Below are 27769 nucleotides of genomic sequence, written 5' to 3' on the forward strand. Positions count from 1 at the left end.
CCCCCACGGTGGCCGGAGTCGGCCAATCCCGGACGCACGCCGTCTTTTCCGGATCCGTGGACACTCCCTCAGCGCTCACAATGTGCCCCAAATAGCGGACGGACCGTTGCAGTAGGTGACATTTCTTTGGTTTGAATTTCAATTTGGCAGAACGCATCCTCGTGAACACTGTCTCCAGCCGCGTCAAATGTTCATCGAATGTGCGGCTGAAGACAATGATATCGTCCAAATATATAAGACATGTCTCCCACTGCAACCCCGTCAAAACGAGCTCCATCAATCTTTGAAATGTAGCAGGGGCCGCATTCAATCCCATCGGGAGACAGTTGAATTGAAATAACCCCTGCGGCGTACGGAATGCGGTTTTCTCCCGTGAGGACTCGTCAAGGGGAAGCTGCCAAAATCCCGAAGAGAGGTCCAGTGTGGAAAAGAACTTAGCCCCCGACAATGCGTCGAGGGAGTCATCCATACGCGGCAGGGGGTACGCATCTGCCACCGATATCTTATTCAATTTGCGGAAATCAACACAAAATCGCAATTTGCCATCCTTCTTCTTAACCAAGACGACTGGAGCGCCCCATGGGCTGTTAGATGGCGATATAATGTCCGCAGCCAACATGTCTTCCACTGCCCCCCGTACGTGTTCTCGCTCCGCAGGACTCATCCGATGCGAATTTAATCGAATAGGGGCAGCATCGCCCGTCTCAATGTGATGGTAAAGCAAGGAAGTGCGGCCCAAATCCAAATCATCGGAGCTGAACACATCGGAATATGTCAACAACAATTTACGCAGCGCACCACGTTGCTCCATGGACAGGGAAGAATTTTCGTCACATAAATGAGCAACCCAACGATCATCCGAACTCCTTGGCTCGGAAACCCCAGCAACAACTCCCCGGCTATGTGGACAATCATGGGTCGCAAACGCCGTAGTGGCATGTGCCACAACCGTACCGGCCGGGACACGGACGTTTTCTCCCCCCGCATTAAGCACCTGTAAAAACGGTAATTGATCCGGCCGGACGATGGTCTGTGCCCCCACTAACGCCAACCCGGTTGTTATCGTGGCGGACGGTGACAACAAGACCCCTACTGCTCCTAGCCGATCAGGCAGGGGCTTCCGATACCGCAAGGGTATAAGCATCTGTGTACCAGGTGGGATGTCCACAGATGCGACGGACAGCGCCTGCACTTGTACGGCCGAAGCAGGTCGCCCCCAGGGCGACGGCAGAAACGAGATTTGACGGCCCCCCGGCAGTTCAATACAATTCTCATTGATTTTGATCAAAATGGGCATCTTAGCCAAAAAATCGGTGCCTAACAAACAAGGAACCGCCAAAGATCTCGATATCAACACAACACCCGAGGCCGACACATCCCCAATAGATATCTTAGCATCCACCTGACCCACGATACCCATGCTACCCCCGTTCGCAGCGACGCACGACCCATAAACCGGACGCACAGCCCCCGACGGAATGCCCAACAGATGGAAAATGACATCCGATATAATAGTCGCAGACGCCCCCGAGTCGACCAAAATGCGCACGTCCACACCTTGTATGGACCCCGGTACAGTGGACGAACCCGTAGCGGCCGCGACAACTCTCCGTGCCAATTTGCGCCACTGCGTAACTGAATGACAAGGCCCCGTCGATGGCCTTTCTTTAACAACAACAATAGGATCGCGCAACACAGGTGGTGGGTGAGGTGGAAAGCCTTGCCGAGTGTCTGGTGCGTGCCGACATGCCTGTTTCGGAGGATCTTTAGCCGACTTGACCGGTGCCGAGGCCTCCTGCTGCGGCGGAGCCGGGAAGCGGGCCCAGCAGTCTCTGGCGTAGTGGCCCCTACGCCCGCAGCGGAAACATTCGGCCTCGTTGCGCCGAAGCGCAGGCCTCGCCTCCTGACGGCCCCGTTCTGGTAGCACCGCGCGCGGTCTCGGCCCGCCGCGTCCCGTCCATGGAGCGGAGGCGGCCGTCAGTTGTTGAGGGCCCCGGTCATCCGGAACATAGACGGCCTGCGCAGGGTTCCACCCCAGCGCATCCCCTTCTTTGACGGGCCCCCCCGTCCACGCCGTCACTTGTTTCCAGCGACGGAGGTTGAATTGCGCATCGAGACACTTAGCAGCCGTCCGGGAAGTTAGCTTCTCATGCCCACACACAGGCATGGGGATCCCTAGATCCCGAGACAGCTCCAACATTTTCCCTAATATGAGAGGCTCGAGCAGGTCCTGTGGCGTCTCAGGATAAGCTGCCATGGCCAGCTCCAGCACCGCACCCCTGAACGCCACGGGCGACTCCTCTGGTGCTCGTTGTCGTTGAGCGAATCGCCGATGCGCATCATCTGGTGGCTCATAAGCATTGGCCATTTCTTGAAAAACACCACATAAAGTTGCCTTCTTATCGGTCGTTATGGAACGGAAGAATCGGACAGATTCGTCGTCCAGGAGAGTCGGCAACACCTCCAAAGCCTCCGCATCGGTCCATCTTGCTGTGCGTACCGCCGCCAAGAAGCGGCAGGTGAACGCGCTCCAGTCCCCACCGACGGAAAATTCTTTAACCGTTGTAAGGTGGCGACTCCGACTCCTCTTCCCGCCGTCTTCCAATGGTGGTGGTTGTGATGGCAAATTCAAAATGGCGTCGGCCCGCGGCGTGGCCAAGATGGCGGTTTGGCGCCACGGAGCGCGCAAAATGGCGGCCTCTTGCCGCGTGGGCAATGGCGGCGGCAGGACAGGCAACGTGGCGGCCCGCGGAGCACCACTTGCATCATCCATCGTCCCTGGCGCGACGAGATGGCATAGATGCGCCAGAACGTCCTTAAGTGCCTCCAGTTGTACCGCCATCGCTTGCCATCGTTGATTCGCGTCTGATGATGTCGACGGACCCGCCACCGCGCCAACATCCTCCACTCCCGTTCCCGTGGTCGCCTCAGCCGGGCTCTCCTCCACCACCCCAACAGGATCCGTGGTTGGAGGGAGTTCGTCGTCGTCGGACGAAGAAGCCGATGCAGGCGCCGGATTAACTTTCTTCCTCACTTGTTTCGACATGCCGTTGCACTTCCGACACCAGTGTAATAAACGACTGGACCACGATGTCTGGCTCAGTGTCCTTTATTATTCGGTTCGTGCTGTACACCCACACGGCTGTCTTTACTCTGTAGCTTCTCCACGGTGCTGACTCCAATGTCGGCCCGATCCACAACAGCAGCTCCGCTGCTGTTTCTCTCACACAGCCCCCCTTGGCTGTACTCGCTGCTGCTCTTCTCCCTCCGCAGCTCTGACAGCTTCTTGCTCTCTCTCTCTCTCTCTGCAGCTCCTCCTGGCAGCCACACCGCTGCCTCTAACAAGCAGCCCCCTCTCTCTCTCTCTCCGCAGCTCCTCCTGGCAGCCACACCGCTGCCTCTAACACGCAGCCCTCCTGGCTGTCTCCTCTGCAGCTGCACACCACTCCGCAGCTTCCTCTTATCTTCGGGGTTGGCTCCCGATGGCCGTCGGCGCCCCCCCTCTCCACACTCGCCCGCGTGGCCTCACTCTTTTCCGCTCACACCCCGACTGCCTTCCCCTTCCGGTTTACCCGCTTAAGGACCCGAACCTTCCCCCCACGTCACATGACTCCACCCCCCGTGACGTCACATCCGGAAGGTCGCTTACGCCCGCATTACATATGTATAAACATGTTAAAATATAAATCCAATTTACGACCCTCCCGAAAAGAAGAGTCCTACGTCTCAGTGTGGCTTTCCTGGATAAATAAGTCAACTATTATATATTTTTTTACAAGTTATTGGTGACCAGGCTGTGACCATTAACTTTCTACATTTGAGAACCCAGTTCATTCATTGGCAGCTCTCTGGATTTGAACCCATACACCTGAGCCACCCATCCACCTTGTATAAGGAGTTTTGTCAATACATTTATCGCAAATATTTTACCAGGTGGCTACCAGAACAAAACTGGCAACTCAATGAAGACTGATAAATATTTTAGTCTGATGAATGTTAATATATCCATTTACCAAACCCATTAAAACAATTCTCAGGGTATGATTTATTCCACCTGTGTTTCAAAAGTTTACTGTTACATTTAAATACAACGTAGCTAATTATGCCATATTCTATATACATGTGTTCTCACTTTAAAATGTATATCTGCAGAGGTGAATTGCGTGCGTAAAGCTCCACTGACTCACAAACTGTGACAAGCCTGCGGCTTAAAAACGGCGAAAATCCCAAACAGACAGCTTTGAATTTCAAATTTGAAAGTTATAAATTAGCAACTGCAAATATGGTCACGTTTGACAGATGTAGACACACACGTCACTTTGAATGTTTTATTTATTTGATATACTTGTATTATTTAATTTATATATACTGCACTTTACGAAGAAAATACACCTAGATCATTGCATATAACACGTACCACCTGGTAGGTAGGTATTGGAATCCTTCAGTTACCTTTCACAATTACTCTAATTAAGATGGATCAGAAGCAACGTGGCTTTGTGTACCCAAATTTGTGAAATAATTGTTCAATTCCCAGGTTTTTGCATGTTATGAAAATGTGTTCCATTTACACCGATTTTGATTGGCTCAGCCGATTAACTGATGGCGAGACAAACATTCCAGTGGTTCAGACCTGCTCAGAAATTACGGTGCCAAACAGGCATTGGAGGTACTTGAGACAACAATGCATTTAAAACTCCACAGCTTAACAACAACTCTCATCAAAGTCTGATGAGCTGACTAGAAGTGACCGAAAGACTCTGCCATAGTGATTTGTTTGTCGGAAACAAACAAATCCACGCGAATGGAATAATGGGAAAAAAAAACTATTAATAAGTATACATAAGGGTGATGGAGAATGGAATTACAAGAACAGCACAAACATATATTGGGATCGTTTACATGTCACAGCAACCTGCTCTGAAACCACATTAACAAACTAGAAAAGCCCAAATGATGCTTATATTACATTGTGTGATTATCGGGGTCTGTATCGCATGCTGTAACTATGTCATCATGCAATTGGGTTCGGTATTGGGATATTTGGTAAATTGTTTTTCCAAGGAGTTTTTTTATACGTGGAATGAATGTTGTGAAACTCAAGTGGATGAGAAGATACCCCCCCCCCTACCCCATCTGTACAGATGAGCCAAAACTCACTTGCCGTTGTGCCATCTCCTGGTCTTCTTCCAACTGAGGATGTTGGGTACATGATAACCTACGTCGGGTCCACCAACCATCTCTCAAAAGCACAGGCATGCACCACTATGCCCATGAAATCAGGCACATACACTGTAATCAATACTGTACTTAGCAATAGTGGGGGGACATTATACAACACTGCATGTAGTTCGCCCTGAGTTGGGTTCCATGTATATTGATGGCTCTGTAAGACCTGTAGCAGACCATGTGATGGTATTTCTAGATTTGAAGTTTTCGTGACTGCAAGGATCCATACTCTTTGGTTCTTTCGGTAAAGTCACGTAGGTAAAAAAATAAAATTAATTAAATCACGATGTTTCGGCAGCCTACTTCAGCAATTGATTTTGCTGTGGTTGTCCCACCTGATGACGGACGCTTGTGTTGAGTCTGAAACGTCGTGATTTTTTTTTTAACCTACGTGACTTTACCGAAAGAACCAAAGAGCATGTGATGGTATATTTTATTTACGAGTCTTTAAAACCCTCCATACCAGGGGTGATCAGTGGTGGAAATCCAATGTATGCAGTTGTCTCATCCTCATTGAATCAACATAGCAATGTGATGTCAATGTGACTGAAATGATGCGCTATACAATAACATACAGAGCAGAGCTACGATTAAGGTTACAGAATCTAGATTTGTACATTTGTCCATCATGAGCTGCTCACGTGCTTTTTGTTATTCACTTGATATTCTGTTCATACCGTGTTTAAATCATAGACAGGATTCAAAAAGAAATCACACAATCAACGCAACACTTATCACTAGCTGTCTAATAATTAAAACATATGTAATTGTGTGGAGTATGTCCATTGCCTGAAGCATCAGGACATTTCTATATATTAAGGATGTGATACTGATTTTCAGATTAATCTGATTGCTCTGTAAGATCTGAAAACACACAAAGCAGGCATAGATGCGAAATTTCAGATGATTAGATTGTTCTTTCTCAAAACATAAGATCACACATTACATTTTACCTCTGCAAACATGAAGATACAGGACATTAAATTCTTCTAAATTATCCAAAACTCCAAAACTAAGAAAACTATCGAAAATTGCCCTTAAAATCCCAAATCTGAAATATTTTAATTTGAAATTCATTCGTACTGTATACATGAGTGATGTGTTTGGATGTGAAATTCACGTTGTGTGAGTTAAACTTTTCTGGTTGAATACTTTATTTTATTGTAAGCAACTTAGTATCTCGGCTCATTTTTCAATATATTTTTTTATTCATTAGAAAATTAGGAACGCAATCCGAGTGTGTATATTTATTTCAGTTCTAAGGCAGTGTATGCCAAAACAGCTCCATCACCTGAATGTGCTCGCTGTGCTGCAGCAGCTGCGTGGCCAAGTCCTGGCAGCCGAGGTCACGTGCGGGGGCCGGTACGTGGTGCTCCCATGCGCGACTGGGCGAGTGCCCGTACAGCGGTGCCGGGGTTGCGTGCGTCACCCGTGCCGTGCTGATTAGCCCCGTTGTCTTCCCTGAACACGCCACGTACAAGCACACACTACAAACTAGCGGCATGTAACATACGATCACACGTCGCATACTTCTTCTTTCTTATGGCATTGTGAAAAGCAACAGTTTTATTTTTTCTTAATGATCGTCATAAATGTGTAATGCGAGCGTAAATGGGGTTTGCTGCTGGGCTCTGGCCCAATCACACGGCCCGGGGTATTGGGGGGCGGAGCCAGTATGGGAAGGCCGGATCTGACGATCTGGAAGGGGAGGAGTCAGGATCACGTGGGAAACAGGATATAAGGGGGAGCCCGGAAGGGATCATGGTCAGTTGTTGGAAAGAAGAAGCGGGACCACGTTGGGTGGCCGCCGCGCTATCAGCCACGTGGCTGATGGGGCTTCGGCACACTGTCAGCCAGCGGTGTGCGGAGCGGGGGGAGCTGGAGAGACTGACGGAAGAGCGCGTGCGGGGCACGTCGCGAGGAGGGCACGTGCGGGGCACATCGCAAGGAGACGTTGGTCCGCTGTCAGGACCAGCGGGGTGCGAGGAACAGCGGAGGAGCTGGCGAGGGAGCGCGTGCGGGGCGCGCGCAAGGAGAGGAGCCGACGAGGTAGCGCGTGCGGGGCGCACGCGAGGAGATGCTGGTCCGCGGTCAGGACCAGCGGGGTGCGAGGAGGAAACTAAATAAAAGACCAACGGAGACCAGCAGTGTCCGACGAAGTCTTTTATTACAAATGAATGCAAAGGTTCCTCATCCAGTCCAATCATGTGGTTGACGCAATGTGGATTTCACCGATGCCGCCAGGATGTGCATGGATGGAGCATTCATCGGTGATGTGCTTGATGGTTTGAACTTCTTCACAGTCGCAATTGGGCGATTCTTTGATCTTCCATTCATGGAACGTGTACACGCATCTGCCGTGTTGTGTTTGAGCATGGTTCAGCGTGGTCTATAGTTGTCGTGGAAGAGAGAATCCCGGTACTTCCACCGTCAGATCATGAATGATGTTTTTGTTTGCCTCGTCCATAGCTGCCCATGATTCAGACCACCGAGTGGCGGTCGGATGTTGGCTGGATTGATATTCACCAGCACAGGAATCCACGGGAGTGGAGTCGACTTTAGGGAACCGTTGATGATACGAAGCACGTTGTTAATTTAGGCATCGACAAGGTTCGTGTGAGGGCGTGCACCCCACACTGGGGCACAGTACTCTGCGGTGGAGTGAACAAGCGCCTGTGTCGATATCTTCAACGTGCTGGCATTCCCCATGTTGTTCCTGCAAGTTTCTGAATAATATTCACTCGTGCTTTCGTTTTACCTTTAGCTTGTTTGGAGTGGTGATGTGAGTTAAGCATCCGATTCAGGGTAACTCCTAGATACCGAGGGTGTTCATCATGCTTTAGCTTCGCCCCACAGAAGATAACGTTCAACGTTTTCGAAGCTTGTCTGTTGTTCAGGTGGAGGGCGGAGACGACTCTCTTCGATGGGTTAGGCTTAAGGTGCCAATTCTTGAAGTATTTCTTCCAGAGTCTTCAGATCTTTTTCGAGGACAGCCTCAATGTCCTCCATTTTCCGTGCTTGAGTTGCGAGTGCGATATCATTCGCCTATGTGAACTTACGACAAGATGTTGCTGGAATGTCGCTAGTATAGAGATTGAACAGCGATGGTGCCAGAACTGATCCCTGCGGGAGTCCATTTTTCACTCTTCGTGAGCTGCTTGCAGCTTCACCAAGGTGGATGGTGAACCATCGGTTGCTCAGCATTTCGGTGATTAGTCTAATTGTCGGGTGGCAAGGCACGGCTTTCGCAAGCTTCAGCAGGAGTCCCTTCCGCCATACGGTATCGTAAGCTGAAGAGAGGTCGATGAAAGCTGTTACTGTTTTGAGCTGGTGCTCGAAACCGGCTTTGATGTGACTTGTTAAGCCAAGTACCTGGTCGCAACAATTTCGACCAGTTCTAAATCCTGCTTGTTCCTGGGAACTATTTCCTCAAGCGTGGGCATCAGCCTTTTGAGCAGAAGCAGCTCCATTAGTTTGTCGCAGACGCTGAGTAGGGAGGTAGTTTTGAGCGTCCGATGCGTCCTTGCCTGGTTTCAGAATGGCTATTATTCTTGACTATTTGCACTCCTTCGGAACGATGCTTGTGGAATGGATGTCAGTGAAGAATGTGGCTAGCCATTTTCTTGCTCTTGGTCCCAAGTTATTGATAAATTCTGAATACATATCGTCAAGACCTGAGGCTTTCTTGCATTTAAACTGGGCAATACCGGCACCTACTTCCACTGAGAATGGACGGGATAATTCAGAGGTTTCTTGGCAGTTATCTAGTGTGCAATAAAGTTATTATTTGGGTCTTTCGGTAAAGTCATGTAGATAGGTTCAAAGAAAATAACAAAATAACAAAAAATACGACAATTTGATCGCAACACAAGTGGTCGTCATCAGGAAAAGGGGGGGGGGGGACCAAAAAATGTTTTAATTCCTGCAGTCACAAATGCTTTAAGTCAAGATGCAATAAAGTTATTTGTAGACTTGCCGTCTTATGCTTTTGTCGATTGAAGTTCGTGAATTGTTGATAAGTTGCTTAGCAATCTTGGCAGGACTGACTTGCGGAAGTTGACAGGCTGGCATCGCGGCAGCTCCCATCAACCTCAGGAGGCGCCAGGCTTTACGGCTCGATTTTGCAAAGTCAAGTGCCTCAACTGTTTCGCGCCACCTTTCTCTTCTTTGCAAATTCAGTGACTTGAGTAAGGCTTTAGCAGTCTCCTGCTTCTTATCAGCATGGAATTTCCGGAAAAGCTGTTCACTTTCTGGAGTCCCGGTAAAAAGGGTAAATTACCTTACCTTACCGAGGCCTAGTAGCAGGGAAGACTGAGAGCAGGTTGTCATCTTCTTCCCCACGTCGCATACTAGCAGCATGTGAAATCAAATGTTTCGCTCCGGATGACCACTGCAAAGTATGATCTTGTGTTTTGATTATAGTGTGCATTGAAAATGTGTGATACTCCTACTGATACTCCTGCTGTTATGGAGTGACTCATGCAGCCAGCTATGGCTGCAAAGTTTGGTAGTACATGTTATGTATATCGTTTATTGTAACATTTCAATCACAGTTCCTATGATCACTGTTACATTGCTTTTGTAATAAAAGACTTGACCACGATCTCTGGCTCAGTGTCCTTTATTCGGTCCGTACTGCGTTCCCACACGGCTGTCTTTCTTATTCTCTCTGTGCTGGTTCCGATGTCACTCCAGTCCACATCAGCAGCCCCGCTGCTGTTCTTGTCGCTCTTGCAGCCCCACAGCAGCTCCGCTGCTGTACTCTCACACAGCTCCCTTGGCTGTTCCTGCTGCAGCTCTGACAGCCTCGTGCTGTCTCGCCTTCTCGTCGCTCCTGCGACTCTTGGCAGCCACCCCGCTGCCCCTCACACACAGCCTTACTGCCTATCTCTATCTGCAGCTTTACACCTCCCAGTAGCTCCCTACTGTTCCCAGGGTTGGCTCCCGCTTCTGACGGTGCCCCCTCGGCTCGTACGCCCGCGTGGCCCCACACCTTTCCATTCACACCCCGACTGACTTCTCCTTCCGGTTTACCCGCTTAAGGACCCCCTACCTTTCACCCACGTCACCTGGCTCCGCCTCCTCGTGACGTCACATCCGGAAGGTCGCTTTCGCCCGCATTACACTTTGATAGCTTTATTTGGGTGATTTCGAAAACTTTTTGGTTTAGCCATATTTGTTTGTTGTAGTACAGAGCTAGACTGATAACTTTAATCTAAATTGTCTTATGGTTGTTATTGTTTTACTTACATCGCACTGGGATTTTTGCACACAGCATTGATATACGGTGCTTTTTCTGGAACACTGCTGTTTTTTCCTGGATTTTTCTGTTTGCGCGTAGCCACTTTAAGATGTTTCTTGTTCATGTTTTTGTTTGTTGCGGTTGCACCCAATTCAGGAGCCGAATGGCTCACAGGGCTATACCAAATAAATGAAACTGAAATGTTACATGCGAGCACATATTGCATACTAGCGGCATGTCACATACGAGAACACGTCACATACTAGCACGCATCACATACGTGCACACGCCACATACTAGAATGTACCACATACAAGATGCGCTTCTGCAGCCATCTGGAATGCTCTTCCTTCCGATATTAGGAAGCCACTTGAGGTATGCACTTTTAAATCTAGATTGAATTTTTTTTTTTTACTACTTGTTGTGTTTACTTTGTTGTCCTTTCCCCGCACCTCTGATTAGCATGGTTGGCTATGTATGGAGGGAATGAAGTTCAACATAATATATGTGTAGTGTCAACGATTTAGAGACAGAGTTTCCATGAGGCACTTTCTTCATTACCAACTCCCACAGTCTCATCCACACACTCTCCACAGTAGCTTAGCCTAGCCTGCACACTACACTAGCTGTCTAATACTGATGGCGCTGACTGAGATAGCCAACTACTATCCTTCATAGCACAAAATCTTGCGGAGACGTTTAGCGACGACGGTGACGAGACGACAGCAACGACGAGACGAGTCCACTCCCAGAACCGGCAGTCTCGAGCCCCCTGCTCTTGGCTCTTTTTATGCTACCAGCGCGGCCTGGCTCCGCCCTGACCATGCCTCCCTTCTCGAACCCGCTAGCAGGTTCCAGGGGCCTCCAGATAGGGTCCTCCAAGACCCTTACCCTAGTTCTTCCTCTCTGCCAACACACCGTTTCACACCCTCACTGGCGTGTGTACTGTCTGTCCACCACAGTTGCTGCTGCTGTCCACCAGCTGGCGCTATTGCACTACACATGCAAGCACATGCTACATTTAAATAGGAGGGAGCCCTCCAAACATAATTTATACTTAGGGCCCCAGATGGGTTAGCGGCACCACTGTCTACACTACTGAAGAAACAATTCCACAGGCAGATGGGGAAGTGGCTCAGGAGGGTAATAGAATTGTCAGAGCGCTAAGTTTCTGTCAGAAAATGAATAAATCAATATATTTAAAAAGCCTGAAAATGTTAACATTTTACATATTGTATAAAGTAGTCGTAAATTAAAAGTAGCCTGACGTTCAAACACCACTGCTAATGAAAAGGATATGTTAATTAAAGTTTATTTTAACCAACTAAGAACTCAAGATACCAGGATGTCTCATTGGTAAGCATGAACCTGTGGCATTAATATGCAAGTAAGGGGCGATTGAGTAATTTGCGGTGTAATTTTCGAAATTTGGCAAATTTGGACCTCGATGCCGGCACACAGCCAGCACACAATGGCCCTGCTCTTGCTAATTACATCAGGGGCTCTTTGACTTCCACTTTGAAGCAGACGGCGTCCAGTATTATTATGGTTGTTACAGCCGCAGTAATAACCAGCATGGTCGCTGGATTTGCGTCACCTCCGTGGTTTTGAAGCATCCTTTAAAAATATATATAACCACTATTTCACCTGAAATGGCTTCAAAAGGTCATCGGCTAAATATCGAATTAATATTTGTGCCATTTGCTTGTATTTTAGTTTTGTTGTCACGATATTTATTTAATCCACTCCCAACAAACGCTTCAAGGATGCTTTGTGGCTGCGGAATTTTGAAAGGGATTGATGTTCTGGTCCATAGGTGAAAGTAAATATTATTTTTAATTCCCCACAAGATACCATTTTATTTTTTCCCATGGACTTGCCTTCTGCTCTGAAGCAAAAACATCACAGGAAACACTCGCCAACTTTATATTTTTTCCATTATAAGTTTGTGTTCAAATGCAATTATGCCTGGTATAGCAGACTAGGAAAAGGCATTTTATTTCAGTGGATATTGATGCAGTCATCCAGGTTCTCACAAACTGAAGGCTTTATAATAAAAAATAAAAATATTAAACATTGAACAGTTTTACTGAGATTGAATAAATTAACCAAATAAAAAAGAGCAGTCAAGGAGGTGATGATACCCTCCTACGAAGGCTATAATTGGATTGGAGAAATAAAGGCAAATAAGTGGTAAAAGTGGAGTGGGTATTGTTACTGTAATCAGCCGTCACCACTACTGACCTGGTGTAGCGCCAGCCATGGGTCAACAGGGAGCAACAGCGAGTCCAGCATGTACTAAGTAACGCCGTTAGGCCAGGGAACCCAGAGGGTGGTTGGGAACCGGAGATACACACCCCAGCCCCCGTGGGGGCTGGGGGATTACGCAATAGTCCAGGTCCCTCCAGAAGGTTCTAGAGAGTAGGCGTGGCCAGGGGCAGAGTGACCCTGGGAACTGTAGAAAAGCCGGACCTCTGAACGGGTTTGCCAGTCGTCGTCATGCTGAAGATCTGAAGAGCCAGCCTAGAATAGGACCCTGGGAACCCCCGGACCCGACGTCCTTCTAAGGGCCGGGACTAAGTGGGCCAGTGGCCGGGACCCGAGGACCTTGGCTGGGTCGGGTCAAGGTAGCCTCCCCTATGTCTCCCTAGCCGGAGGGCTGAGATATATAAGGGTCGTCCCAGTGAGCAGGACACGCTAGCCTGGAGGCTATACCCCTTTGTGTCAGGGACCTTGTGTTATCGTTACAAATAAACGTGTTGCCGCCAGAGAAGACTGGGTCTTCATCATTACCACTACAAAAGTAATAAACATTTCCGATACGCTGATGACACTTTTTACAACCAAAGGTGATGAACTAAAGGCATTGATTGAAAAAAAACCTTAACAGCAACAAAGTGGAGCCGAAGATCGAGTATGAGCAAAACAAAAGTTACGTACAAAAGCACTGGAAAAAAAATAAGTAATTGGGGCGAGAAAGCATGTATAGCTCAATCAATTATGAGGTAAAACAATAAAATGTATGAATAAGTAGATAATCGAGCGCAGGATAGAGTGGTTTGGGAACTTTTATTTATTATATTTGATAATGAACAGAAACAGACTGATGTAGCTGCTGAAAATGCTTTTCAATCAGTGAATATTGTGTGCTCTGGCATATAAATCTGAAACATGGACTCTGACAGAGAACACGGGCAGACATCGGAAAGGTTTTCAAAGAGACGTGTGCTGGAAATGACACTGAAAGAGGAGCACATGCAAATTAGAGAAAATGTTGATTGCAAAAATGCTGAGCGTGCTTTGCTCGGGTACATTGCTGTAAGGAGTGATGGCTTATAGATGGGAGTGGTGGCAGAATGGCAGCCAAAAGAGAGAACACACATTAAGAGGATGACCACTTTGGGGACAGAGTGATGATGCATATGTATTTTTAACAACACTGCTAATCGGAGGTGCAATATATATTGTGGCATTGTAGGGACCGACAGGGATAGCAACGATGTAGAAGACCATCACCCAAAAGTGGATAGATCATGGCTACTGCTGATAATGATGAAGTTGGTGTTAAAAAGGACGGTTATTTATTTTCGGTTTATGTTCGCAAATAGTGCTGTCTCTTCGATATTTGGATATCTGTGAAAAAAGAGCTTCAGAGCTCATCAGATTCCTCTATAAATGTGCACTACATTGCACTCGTTCATTGCGAAGGCTTGACACTTTATCCATGTGAATGGCATTGTTCAAAGGTAGGGGACATGCCAAATTGTTACTGTGTAGCGTTTCAATAAAAAAATGTACACCCCTACTGTTGGGTGAAGGGTTATCCTTGAGCAGTTATTTTATTTAATATGAAGCATACATTCATAAATAAATGTTTCCTTTAATGGGTAATTGCACCTGCTATTCCCTTCGCCAGCAAACATTGAATATTCTGAGACGTTATTTAAAAAGTGTACGACTGTGCACAGGATTCAGGGCTAAACAGTAGCATAATATGATATCTTGAGTTAGGACGAGGCAGCTCTGTAAACACACTGATTTTTATTCTGGTTTTTGCACACTAAAATACTACCACCCAGCTATGTAATGGTGAGCACACTGGACATGCAGACACAACACTTGCATTCCTTGGAGCTGGTTACTTCAGAATATTGCGTAAGCAAAACTTTAGTAACTTTTTAAAATATTACATGTATCAAATGAGAGTTGGATAACATGAGACAACCATGAATTAGAATGAGTTGATGTGACATTTTTTGGTGTGGACATTACATCTGGTATATTCTCCAAATAATACAATAATGATGAAAGGTGAACGTGTCTCCATGCACCGTGCTCAAATGAAAGTTGGATGTTCCTCAGTGATTGGTTGAAATTCCTGATTCCTATGGTGAGGATCAGTCTCATAGGGTAATCAAAAACATAATTGAGTTAAATAGTTCCAGTGTTTGACTGCTTTATCAGGGAAGATGTAGAGTAGTGCTCATCTGTTGCCAGAATTGAAATGCCTAGTGTCAGACCGAGTCCATATTCAGGGCAAGCATTAAATATTACATTTAAATGTTTTTGTTTTATAGCTTGCAGATATATAAAATGACTAGATGTAACCCAAGTCGCCCTTTACAAGAGGCAATACTTCATGTGCTTCAATGAGTTTATTTCATCTGGTTACCGACCGATGATAATCACAAATAACACCGTTAATGCATTTAATTATTTTCTTGACATTTTCATAAGGAAGTAAAAGCGTAGTTTTTTGGCCGTGCCCTGCATTTTTCCCATAAGGGACCAAGGAAAGGCGATGGTCCCACGCGTGTATCTATTCACGTATTTATTAACGCGTGCATTCACACATTCACGTATTTCCTCGCTCGTGCATGCATACGGTTTGTTTGCATCTCGGGTGCGCCTTTGCCGCACAGCGGTACCTGCTTGAGCCGCCAATTTGAGGATGGAGTCGGCCTGGGTCTGGGGGCTCATTGTGCCACAGTCTTCGAACTGCACACTGTGGGACACCCCGATGGTGTTGGCGTTGCTCTTTATCCCACACAGCAAGGCTGTGGCCGTGCACGCAGACTCGGGAACTTGCCTGTCCACACAGTATGTCTGCGAGGAAATAATTGATGAATAAAAATGCTATATTTCTTATATTGAAGTAACTTTTTTTTTAAAACAGAAAGTATAAACGTGACGTTACAGGGCACATCTTAGTTACATGCAGTTTTATGGAGTCTTTAAATGTTATGCAACACTGTATTTTCAACAACATAAATGTGTTGATTCATTCTTCAACACACCGGTGGGCTAAAGTAGTGAACTATTTGTATTTTGTAAACGTGACACATTTTTTACTGTTTGGCCGTGTCGGGTGGTGGAGAGTTACGACACATTTATCAATAACGCGATCTAACCAAAAAACCTCTATTATGAATAATACTGGTCGCGACAGCCTACGTGTTAAACATACATTTCTACGTTTCTTTCATTCGAGCATTTGGCTGCTGTCAATTTCCACGTGATAAGCCACTTTATTGAGCTATGATTTATGGCCAGGTCGCTTCTAAAAAAGAGCTATATAGCTCAGTCGGCCTTCCCTAGCAACATAAAAACATAGTTAAGTTTTAGTTTCGTTTCCACTATTTTAACAAAGTTGCACATACCTAAGATGCGCCTCAGTTTACCAATTCACAGTATAGGTCAGTGTCAATCATTCACATTATAGGCCAGTGTCAATCATTCACAGTATAGGCCAGTGTCAATCATTCACAGTAGAGGCCAGTGTCAATCATTCACAATATAGGCAAGTGTCAATCATTCACAGTAAAGGCCAGTGTCAATCATTCACAGTATAGGCCAGTGTCAATCATTCACAGTATAAGCCAGTGTCAATCATTCACAGTCTAGGCCAGCGTCAATCATTCACAGTATAAGTCAGTGTCAATCATTCACAGTAAATGCCAGTGTCAATCATTCACAGTATAGGCCAGCATAAATTATTCACAGTATAGGCCAGCGTCAATCATTCACAGTATAGGCCAGTGTCAATCATTGACAGTATAGGCCAGCGTCAATCATTCACAATATTGGCCAGTGTCAATCATTCACAGTATAGGCCAGTGTCAGTCATTCACAGTATAGGCCAGTGTCAATCATTCACAGTATAGGCCAGCGTCAATCATTCACAGTATAGGCCAGTGTAAATCATCCACAGTATAGGCCAGCGTCAATCATTCACAGTATAGGCCAGTGTCAATCATTCACAGTATAGGCCAGTGTCAATCATTCACAGTATAGGCCAGTGTCAATCATTCACAGTATAGGCCAGTGTCAATCATTCACAGTATAGGCCAGTGTCAATCATTCACAGTATAGGCCAGTGTCAGTCATTCACAGTATAGGCCAGTGTCAATCATTCACAGTATAGGCCAGCGTCAATCATTCACAGTATAGGCCAGCGTCAATCATTCACAGTATAGGCCAGTGTCAATCATTCACAGTCTAGGCCAGCGTCAATCATTCACAGTATAAGTCAGTGTCAATCATTCACAGTAAATGCCAGTGTCAATCATTCACAGTATAGGCCAGCATAAATTATTCACAGTATAGGCCAGCGTCAATCATTCACAGTATAGGCCAGTGTCAATCATTGACAGTATAGGCCAGCGTCAATCATTCACAATATTGGCCAGTGTCAATCATTCACAGTATAGGCCAGTGTCAGTCATTCACAGTATAGGCCAGTGTCAATCATTCACAGTATAGGCCAGCGTCAATCATTCACAGTATAGGCCAGTGTAAATCATCCACAGTATAGGCCAGCGTCAATCATTCACAGTATAGGCCAGTGTCAATCATTCACAGTATAGGCCAGTGTCAATCATTCACAGTATAGGCCAGTGTCAATCATTCACAGTATAGGCCAGTGTCAATCATTCACAGTATAGGCCAGTGTCAATCATTCACAGTATAGGCCAGTGTCAGTCATTCACAGTATAGGCCAGTGTCAATCATTCACAGTATAGGCCAGCGTCAATCATTCACAGTATAGGCCAGTGTCAATCATTCACAGTATAGGCCAGCGTCAATCATTCACAGTATAGGCCAGTGTCAATCATTCACAGTATAGGCCAGCGTCAATCATTCACAGTATAGGCCAGTGTCAATCATTCACAGTATAGGCCAGTGTCAATCATTCACAGTATAGGCCAGTGTCAATCATTCACAGTATAGGCCAGTGTCAGTCATTCACAGTATAGGCCAGTGTCAATCATTCACAGTATAGTCCAGCGTCAATCATTCACAGTATAGGCCAGTGTCAATCATTCACAGTATAGGCCAGCGTCAATCATTCACAGTATAGGCCAGTGTCAATCATTCACAGTATAGGCCAGTGTCAATCATTCACAGTATAGGCCAGTGTCAATCATTCACAATATAGGTCAGTGTCAGTCATTCACAGTATAGGCCAGTGTCAATCATTCATAGTATAGGCCAGCGTCAATCATTCACAGTATAGGCCAGTGTCAATCATTCACAGTATAGGCCAGCGTCAATCATTCACAGTATAGGCCAGTGTCAATCATTCACAGTATAGGTCAGTGTCAATCATTCACAGTAGAGGCCAGCGTCAATCATTCACAGTATAGGTCAGTGTCAATCATTCACAGTAGAGGCCAGTGTCAATCATTCACAGTATAGGCCAGCGTCAATCATTCACAGTATAGGCCAGTGTCAATCATTCACAGTATAGATCAGTGTCAATCATTCACAGTATATGCAAGTGTCAATCATTCACAGTATAGGCCAATGTCAGTCATTCACAGTATAGGCCAGTGTCAATCATTCACAGTATAGGCCAGCGTCAATCATTCACAGTATAGGCCAGTGTCAATCATTCACAGTATAGGCCAGCGTCAATCATTCACAGTATAGGCCAGTGTCAATCATTCACAATATAGGCCAGTGTCAGTCATTCACAGTATAGGCCAGTGTCAATCATTCATAGTATAGGCCAGCGTCAATCATTCACAGTATAGGCCAGCGTCAATCATTCACAGTATAGGTCAGTGTCAATCATTCACAGTAGAGGTCAGTGTCAATCATTCACAGTATAGGCCAGTGTCAATCATTCACAGTATAGGCAAGTGTCAATCATTCACAGTATAGGCCAGTGTCAATCATTCACAGTATAGATCAGTGTCAATCATTCACAGTATATGCAAGTGTCAATCATTCACAGTATAGGCCAATGTCAGTCATTCACAGTATAGGCCAGTGTCAATCATTCACAGTATAGGCCAGCGTCAATCATTCACAGTATAGGCCAGTGTCAATCATTCACAGTATAGGCCAGCGTCAATCATTCACAGTATAGGCCAGTGTCAATCATTCACAATATAGGCCAGTGTCAGTCATTCACAGTATAGGCCAGTGTCAATCATTCATAGTATAGGCCAGCGTCAATCATTCACAGTATAGGCCAGTGTCAATCATTCACAGTATAGGCCAGCGTCAATCATTCACAGTATAGGCCAGTGTCAATCATTCACAGTATAGGTCAGTGTCAATCATTCACAGTATAGGCCAGCGTCAATCATTCACAGTATAGGTCAGTGCCAATCATTTACAGTAGAGGCCAGTGTCAATCATTCACAGTATAGGCCAGCGTCAATCATTCACAGTATAGGCCAGCGTCAATCATTCACAGTATAAGCCAGTGTCAATCATTCACAGTAGAGGTCAGTGTCAATCATTCACAGTATAGGCCAGCGTCAATCATTCACAGTATAGGTCAGTGTCAATCATTCACAGTAGAGGTCAGTGTCAATCATTCACAGTATAGGCCAGTGTCAATCATTCACAGTATAGGCAAGTGTCAATCATTCACAGTATAGGCCAGTGTCAATCATTCACAGTATAGATCAGTGTCAATCATTCACAGTATATGCAAGTGTCAATCATTCACAGTATAGGCCAATGTCAGTCATTCACAGTATAGGTCAGTGTCAATCATTCACAGTATAGGCCAGTGTCAATCATTCACAGTAGAGGCCAGTGTCAATCATTCACAGTAGAGGCCAGTGTCAATCATTCACAGTATAGGCCAGTGTCAATCATTCACAGTATAGGCAAGTGTCAATCATTCACAGTATAGGCCAGTGTCAATCATTCACAGTAGAGGCCAGTGTCAATCATTCACAGTAGAGGCCAGTGTCAATCATTCACAGTAGAGGCCAGTGTCAATCATTCATAGTATAGGCCATTGTCAATCATTCACAGTAGAGGCCAGTGTCAATCATTCATAGTATAGGCCATTGTCAATCATTCACAGTATAGGCCAGTGTCAATCATTCACAGTAGAGGCCAGTGTCAATCATTCACAGTAGAGGCCAGTGTCAATCATTCACAGTAGAGGCCAGTGTCAATCATTCATAGTATAGGCCAGTGTCAATCATTCATAGTATAGGCCAGTGTCAATCATTCACAGTAGAGGCCAGTGTCAATCATTCACAGTAGAGGCCAGTGTCAATCATTCATAGTATAGGCCAGTGTCAATCATTCACAGTAGAGGCCAGTGTCAATCATTAATAGTATAGACCAGTGTCAATCATTCATAGTATAGGCCAGTGTCAATCATTCACAGTATAGGCAAGTGTCAATCATTCATGGTATAGGCCAGTGTCAATCAAACGCTGGGTCATAATCCCCAATCAAGGGGGTCATTTGAGGTATGTGTCTTCCATGTCTTTCTCTCTCCTCATGTATGTCTCCAATCTCGTGCATGTCTCTCTCTCTCTTCCTCTCCCCATGCCTTTCTATCCTCGCATCTCTAGCCCTATCACTCTAGCTCTCACTATGTCTCTCTAGCCTTGTGTTCTATCTCTCTATGTCTGTTGCTCCACGTCTCTTTCTCTCTCCTGTTTCTCACAATCTACCTTTTCTCATTCTTTCTCTGCTCTTGTCTCTCATAGAATATTCTCTCGTCAGTCTCTCTTGACGTCTTTCCTTTATGTCTCTCCTCTTGGTTCTCTCCCTCACTCGTGTCTCCTCTTGTCTTTCTTCTCACGCGTCACCTTGTGTGTCCCTCTATATCCCCGTGTCTCTCCGCACGTTGTCGATTATAGTTGCTTATTTATTTTCTTTATAGAGGTCATAAATTGTAGCCTTACTTGTTTCATAAACAGCATTATAGAAAATCATGTTGATAAAACATTACAATCTAAAATGACATGAATTAACAAAAGGTACATGCGTTATTTGTATTTACTAATATCAAAGCATTTTTTTTAAATATAAAATCACCACTTAAAAACTGCCCAAAAGGAAATTGTTCTTTGGAAGCACAGACACAACCATGTTCGCTTCTACAACTGTGTTTTAAAGTTGTTTCTCATTCTGTTTGGCATTTTGCATTGATGAACGTTTCACCCAATGAGCAAATTCAGGAACTGCATTCTTCCATGCTACAAATTTATATTATTGATATAGCAATGTTCCAGCCTATTTTAATTATATATTGAATCAAGAACAGTGCAAAATCACGTACATAAATACATCCAATGAAAATGCATCTTTGTTACTTGGTTCATTACCAATGTAGCGGCAGGGTGGACAAGTGCTAAAACTATGCAAATACATTGGCAAATACACAAAGGTAAAAATAATTCCTATTTAGAAACATTCTCTTGTGCCCTGCCAATAATTGTTTGATGAGTTTTGAGTAAAGGTTTGCAGAGGGGAATAAGGGGACAGGGGAGGGAAATAAATATCTGTACACTCATAAAAACACGTATTGAGCTCATAATAGGGTATGAGCAACAGTCTGAATAGTATTATTATCATCAGCTGGTACGACTGGATATCACTTGATATATCTTACGTATTTAACTTGGAGGTCAATTGTTTATTTTGCAAGGACACTGTAGCCATAGGAATACAGTGGTCGTCATTACTACAGCACTGTTACTATTTAACAAATTGGAGCAGTGCCATTTCACATTTGGGATATTGGGTCCTGACACTGGCACACATGGCCTAGTCGTGCAAATGATGTCAAAAGGTCTTTAATATCTATTTTACGGAGGTTAGGATGTGTTAGTAAATCTGTACAGAAATTATTTGCAGCCCCAGGCATGGAACTGTCATCATCATACACATTTTCTGAGTGGCAAATACACTTGCCACTAACCTTTATCCAGCTACCCATGTGATGACCACTGTGTAATATAAGGTGTGAGCACATTCTTTTCGGCCTTTGTAATAGGTGATATTCTCAGCGTGACGAATGGCATCATAGATATTGATCACTTTTCCAATGCTTAAGAAATTGTGCACTTCGTGTGTGATGGACTGACAAGGATGAGAGCAAAGCTGCTGTACACGCCATCCTGCTGAACCAGTCCACTAAAATCCAGCTGGCTAACATATTCATTCCACTCAATCTTTCTATGTTGTACTCGCATAGAGTTTCGACAAACAGGCCTAACACGCTCAAAGGGAAATGTATTTGATTAATTTATTATTTACTGAACCCGCAACACGAACACAACAGAGGGTCAACAAACTCCTGGCGCAGTGAACATGTGAATGGAAGCCGGGCCCTCTGGGCGATTCTCCCCTAATTGGGGCCAGGTTTAAAGTTCACCGGGTTCTCTTCCCTACAAACAGTAGGGTCGAAGATCAGGAGAGGAAGATTAGAGGAGAGGGGTGCGGATGGGGGTGGGAGGGGGGATACATAACCAAATAGAGCAAATAAAACAAGAAAAATAACAAGCACAGTGCCCGGTTCTGCCTTTTTTCCTTCGTGGGAACAACAATCACTTATAATGTCATAGTCGTAGCATAGTGTATATGGCCCGGTCCTCCACTTCCCACTCACCACTCATTCTTTCCTCCTGTCGTTCTGGTATTGCTTATTATGCGGGGTTCCCAAGGAATGGGGGGGGGGGGCATATCGTGTCCTCCTATTCTCGTTATTTTCCCTTCAGCTTGTAGCTAAGGTGCTCCGTCGCTTCCAAGACGTACAGGGATCTATGCCAAGGTATCCAGGTTTATTTTCCTTACTCTTAGGTTTGAATGTGGTAACCAGGGAATGGAACGTGGGGATGGTGGGCGGGGCTACAAGAGTAATTGGCCAACGTCGTCAATGTGCAAGAGAATAATCGGTGTACCTCGACCTAAACCGGTGTGGGTTGAGAATCCAAATACAAAAAAGCAGTACTCTTAAACGCTGGGGATGTCATCACTCGGTAAAGTAGAATAGTACCTGGCAAATAAGATGGTACAAATATGTGTAGTTAAATATTTTTTGCATAGTTAATAACATCTTTCCAATGATTACTCAGTTTGTACCCATCATCACGGTTGAAGTTATTTCTGTGTTTGTAAATCTGGATGGCTTCGTGTACAAACCTTTCATGGTAGCCAGAGAGTTTGCAGAGCACCTTGGTCTCAGAAAAAACAATATCATGAGAGCCCACAGCGTTGTAGCAATGATCGGAAACGGCAGAAGACTCAATTTTGCCGTGTTTCAGATGTGACTTGTGCTCGCGGACACGATCAGAGACATGATGTTTCGTTTCCCCAATGTAACAATCACCACAGCTGCAACTCAGTTCCATCTGTGAAAGAATTCCATCTGTGAAGGATGTCATCCCTAACTTGCAATACCCTGGAGTCTATAAACTGAGTTGCAAGGGATGTCTTGTCCTAGAAACTTTTCCCACACTTTCTTGATTTTTTTGTCTAATATGTCGGGAAGATGATACGCGTCCGCCAATGTGTACTTCTCATTTTCCCTCTACCAGCCAGTCCATAACGGGCTGAGTGATGTGGGCAAAGTTCTTGTTTGGGGCTTTGGCAACGGCGTCCCTAACGTGTAGATACTTGTAGAAGTGCGACTGCGGGATATCATGTCATGCCAGTATCTGCTTGAAAAAAAAGAGCCCACTTTCCCTTCTTGGTAAGCATGTCCCTCTGTCTTTTCCATACCGGTTGCTTTCCATGCAGGCCAATTCATTCCCGTGCCCTCTATTTTTAAATCCTTTATATTAAGTTCACTTGCTTGCTTGCACGCTTACGACCGTGCAAATCATTCGGTCGTTTTTTAACCCACTTTCCGTGATCCAATCGAGCTGACATTTTGCACACAGACTCGTTGTGCGTGACAATTTATTTTCGTGAATTTTTTTTTCCCAAAATTTTACACTTTTTAGAAAAAATATATTATATTTAATTACCAATTGCTTAATGGTGGCAGGCAATCATCTGACCCATAGGTGGCAGCCATCTCAAGCCAGAGGACGAGATTACTCTAGCCGCCACGCATATAAAGGATTTATAGTGAAAAACTTTGTTTTTACGGGTTAATTTTTTAGGGATGGGTTTGCCCTCAGAGGGGATTGTCTATGCAAGGAGGGGGAGACTTTCAACTCCCAGGATGGTGGAAACGGTCCAGTGGGGCAAAATAAACAATCCCAGCAAGTGACCAGGGGCTAACCGAGCCTACTTCCCCTAATCCCCCTCTTTTCCGGGTTTATTCAGTGTTTGAAGTTTAAGTCTAGTTTATTTTATTTATTGTACGGATGATCCAGTTGAGACCAGGTGTCCGGCTATTGTACATGGGAGATCCGTGTTGCGTGAGCACAGCGGCAACAAAGGCAAAGGATCAATATTGCAGTAAACGAGTAGAGGGTCCTAAAGGAATATTGCACCACTAACAGATGAGGTACCTAACTGTCATAAGTGAAACACATGCAAATACAAAATCATTCCAAATGTATTTTGAATGCAAGAGGTGCCATAAAAAGTTAGGTACAGGTGCAAGTACCCTCTATGTTTTGGTTTAATAGGGAAGTAAAGCGGTGGTGTGAGGGAGAGAACCAATATGTAGATGAGCAGCAACGTGGACATATCTTTTACCAAAGATTTGTCAAATAGGATATTTAGTATTAATAAGGAGGCACTTCTGAGGCGACGGGAGGGAGTTAGAGGAACTAAGTGGTCCTTCAGGTAATTAGCGGGATTTGTTTAAGAATACCTTTAGGATGAAGACAGCAAAGTGATGATGGTCTCTCTAGATATCCAGGGGGACAGATTTGAGTACATTTACAGGTTTCAATGATGAGTTCCGTAGGAGGTGACAAAAGGGCAAAACGCAGAGTGGATTAGTAAAATGGAGTGAGACGTTTTAAGGGAGATTAAAAAGCTAGGCGTTGTCACAGTAATAAAATATGGGCGAGATGGTGGATTTAACTATATAAAGATGGAGTCGATGTGGAATACGGTGTTTGCTTCTGTAAAATAATAAAACTTTTTTTTTATTGTTGGCCATGTGGTCAATGTGGGTCTTGAAAGAAGGCATTTTCAAGCCCTGTATAATGCCTCGATATTTAAAGTTGACAAGCTGCTCAATCAGGTGTGAGTCCGGAGCCACAGTGTGGATAGGTGGCGAGACAAGTTTGGGCCAGATAATAACATAACTTTTTAGCTGTTCAGGGCCAGGTTTTAGGGCATTATGAAGTTGAAAAATATCAAAGTCCTGCTAAAGTCACTGCGTTTGCTTGAAAATGTAAAACAAAGTAAATTTGTTTGTTTGAAACTCATGGATTGTCAGCCTGCCATATCCTTCTGTTGTAAAGGGATTCATCTCTCAAATTACGCATTCCACATGCACGAATTTAACTTGTCACTTTTCTTACCTTCAGCAGTGCGGTGTGTGGGAAGTCTTCAAAGGAGAGGTGGGATTCCTCTCCCGTGTGTCCAGCCATCTGACCCTTGAGGATGCGGGCTGCGCTGACTGTGGAAAGGCTCATGCCGTCCCCTATGAACAGGATGATATTCTTTGCTGTCCTCACAATCGGTTGGGTCAGGAGGGCTTGGTTTAAGGCTGTGATGCCGATTTGCTGCCAGTACGCTGCATCCTCCACCACTGTAATTATAATAACAATGTCACTCGCATGTACATTGCACCTGTTAGAGAATTAAATGTTTTGAAGGCGCAAAGTTTTTTGTTGTTGCCGAGAGGACCCACTTATGGTAATTTGTCCCTGTATGTAACAAGATAAATACGGCACTTGACCGCAAGTGGGAAATTGTCTGTAAGCAGGGGACGAATGTTGCTACCGGTTACTCCAATTAAGGAGTTTCCACCGCTGGCGAACAGCTATACGAATGTACATATCGCGCCGCATGTGGCCAGCCGCACTAATCGTAGCCAACCCCTGTAAAGAGGACAAGAGCGCCTCCTCAATGCTCAGTTGAGCGGGAAATCATCGTCATCATGACTTTACACTCTTTGACGCAATATGATGGTGTTTGCTAGACCACAACTGACCCTCATTACCTCACCAGTGCCAACGTTGGTCACACCATACCAGCCCACCCAATGGAATACTTGAAAAAAGTTCAGATACCAATTTCCACTGGTATTGTGCACGGCCTGGAATCGAACGACTATCGATTTATCTTTTGCAGTCAGTAAATGGTCAACATTTTCACAAACTATTAACAAGCACGATATCAACAGGCACCGAGGCGTTCACTGTTTACGTTGTGGAAATATCCACTTGATATTGTGGCGCATAACAAGCTTGCAATCAATAAAGCAATTGATTGTCAGAATTAAATATAGTCGCCTGAATAGAGTGTCAAAATGTCATTGACTTTACAGAGCTGTGGTGACCAGAGGCCGGTGAGGCAGGGCCCCGCTCGAAAAATAATAATGTAAAAGAAAAAAAACAATTATTATTACCTGCTCATTATAAAGATTTCCAATTGCATCCACAGCACTCCTTCCTCCACTCCCACAAACCACCAATGGTCATGGGCGCCACGGTGGCGAGATATTAACTTCCTTGTCTGGTATACAGGTCATGGGTTTGATTCCGACCCTGATGCCTGCATATTTGGAGTTTGCATGGATTTTTCTCCGGGTCCTCCGATTTTTACCTCCACATTTAGAAACATGCTTTAAGAGTATTTGTCTGTTCTACATTTTCACGTGATAAGCCACTTCGTTGAGTTATTATGTGTAGTCAGGTTGCTTCTGAAAAAGAGCCATATAGCTCAGTGGGCCTTAACTGGTAAAATAGAAAGTAAAATGTATTATACCCAGGTCTTTCTTACAAATTGGATACTGAACCTTCCTAGGAACTTTCAGAGTTAAAAATGAGCCTAGATTGTGGTTAGACTATTCCAGAACTATAATATAATGAAGTGCTACATTTAAACCATTTATGTGGGTAATAGATTGTGCATTGATCGTACCCGATGGGAGGCCGTGCCTCTGGTAGCACGCCGGCTCCAGGTCACCCTGGGGCTCCCAGCAGCATCCACTCGTGTGGCACTCAGCCTGCGTAAGGTTGGGGCTGCCCCCGCAGCCTGTGCGCACCGCGTCTGGATCCAGGGTGCACGCGCTCACCGCACCGGCAGAGAGCTCCTCCCCCAGGATCTCACCTGATGCTTCGATGGCCATGGCCCGGCTGCTGTCACGACCTCTGGACAGAGGGAAGGCATCTGTGTAGGGGTGGAAAGGACATAGAGGGTGCTTGGGTGCATTAAAGTGCCCGACCTGCTGAAACAAGATTGCCGTGGTTATGTTCTCCATTGAACCAAGTCAAAGTGTGTTTTCAAACAAGCTTTTGGGTGGTGATAGTCTTCATTAGTGAACTGCCATGGGGTAATGGTTAGCGAAATGTATTTTCCATCCAGAGGTCTTTGGTTAAATAAAAACGTTTGGTGTAGCAGTTGAAACAATGGTGGAAGCTTCTTAAATCCTACTGCCACCTCCCACCACCTCTGTTCACCCAGCAATATAAATGGGTTCAAAAGTTCGTCAATTTGTAGGTCGTGTATGGTGGGGTAAGGTGTGGGTACACCCACATCTTCCAACATGTCTGGTCAACATGCAAGAGTACACCAGATACATTCTAGAGCTTCATATGTATGTATATGTATGTTGAACTTATTTTGCACCGTATGTAGCCAACCATGCTAATCGAAGGTGCGGGGGAAGGATAACAAACTAAACACAAAAAACAGTTATAAAGAAATAGATTTTCAATCTAGATTTAAAAGTGCATTGCTCCTTCGCGGGGTTTCTGTTCTCCTCCAATGTAAATCGGCATATTGTGCCGGGCGCCTGTTTTATCGCAATAAAAACACAAAAAAGTGCATAGCTCCAGTGGCTTCCTAAATTTGAAGGAAGAGCGTTCCAGACAGCTGCAGAAGCACATCTGAAAGCGTGTGATGCAGTGATCATTATTGTTCAAAGGTTGGGCAAAAGCCGCTGCGAGGATG

The 27769-nt window shown here is 45.2% G+C and overlaps 1 protein-coding gene across 1 annotated transcript in view; it reads right to left on the reverse strand.

Annotated features, from left to right (window-relative positions):
* Positions 1–27769, reverse strand: part of LOC144943005 (alkaline phosphatase-like) — a 71704-nt gene that overhangs the window by 35787 nt on the left and 8148 nt on the right. The window contains exons 2-5 of the mRNA XM_078870127.1: positions 26738–26986; positions 25171–25400; positions 15400–15577; positions 6521–6690 (exon numbers count right to left, since the gene is read on the reverse strand). Coding sequence (XP_078726253.1) covers positions 6521–6690; positions 15400–15577; positions 25171–25400; positions 26738–26986 — 827 coding nt within the window. The remainder of the gene's footprint in view (positions 1–6520; positions 6691–15399; positions 15578–25170; positions 25401–26737; positions 26987–27769) is intronic.

Source organism: Lampetra fluviatilis, chromosome 29 (genome assembly GCF_964198595.1).
Source record: "Lampetra fluviatilis chromosome 29, kcLamFluv1.1, whole genome shotgun sequence".
In the NCBI taxonomy this organism is placed as follows: domain Eukaryota; kingdom Metazoa; phylum Chordata; class Hyperoartia; order Petromyzontiformes; family Petromyzontidae; genus Lampetra; species Lampetra fluviatilis.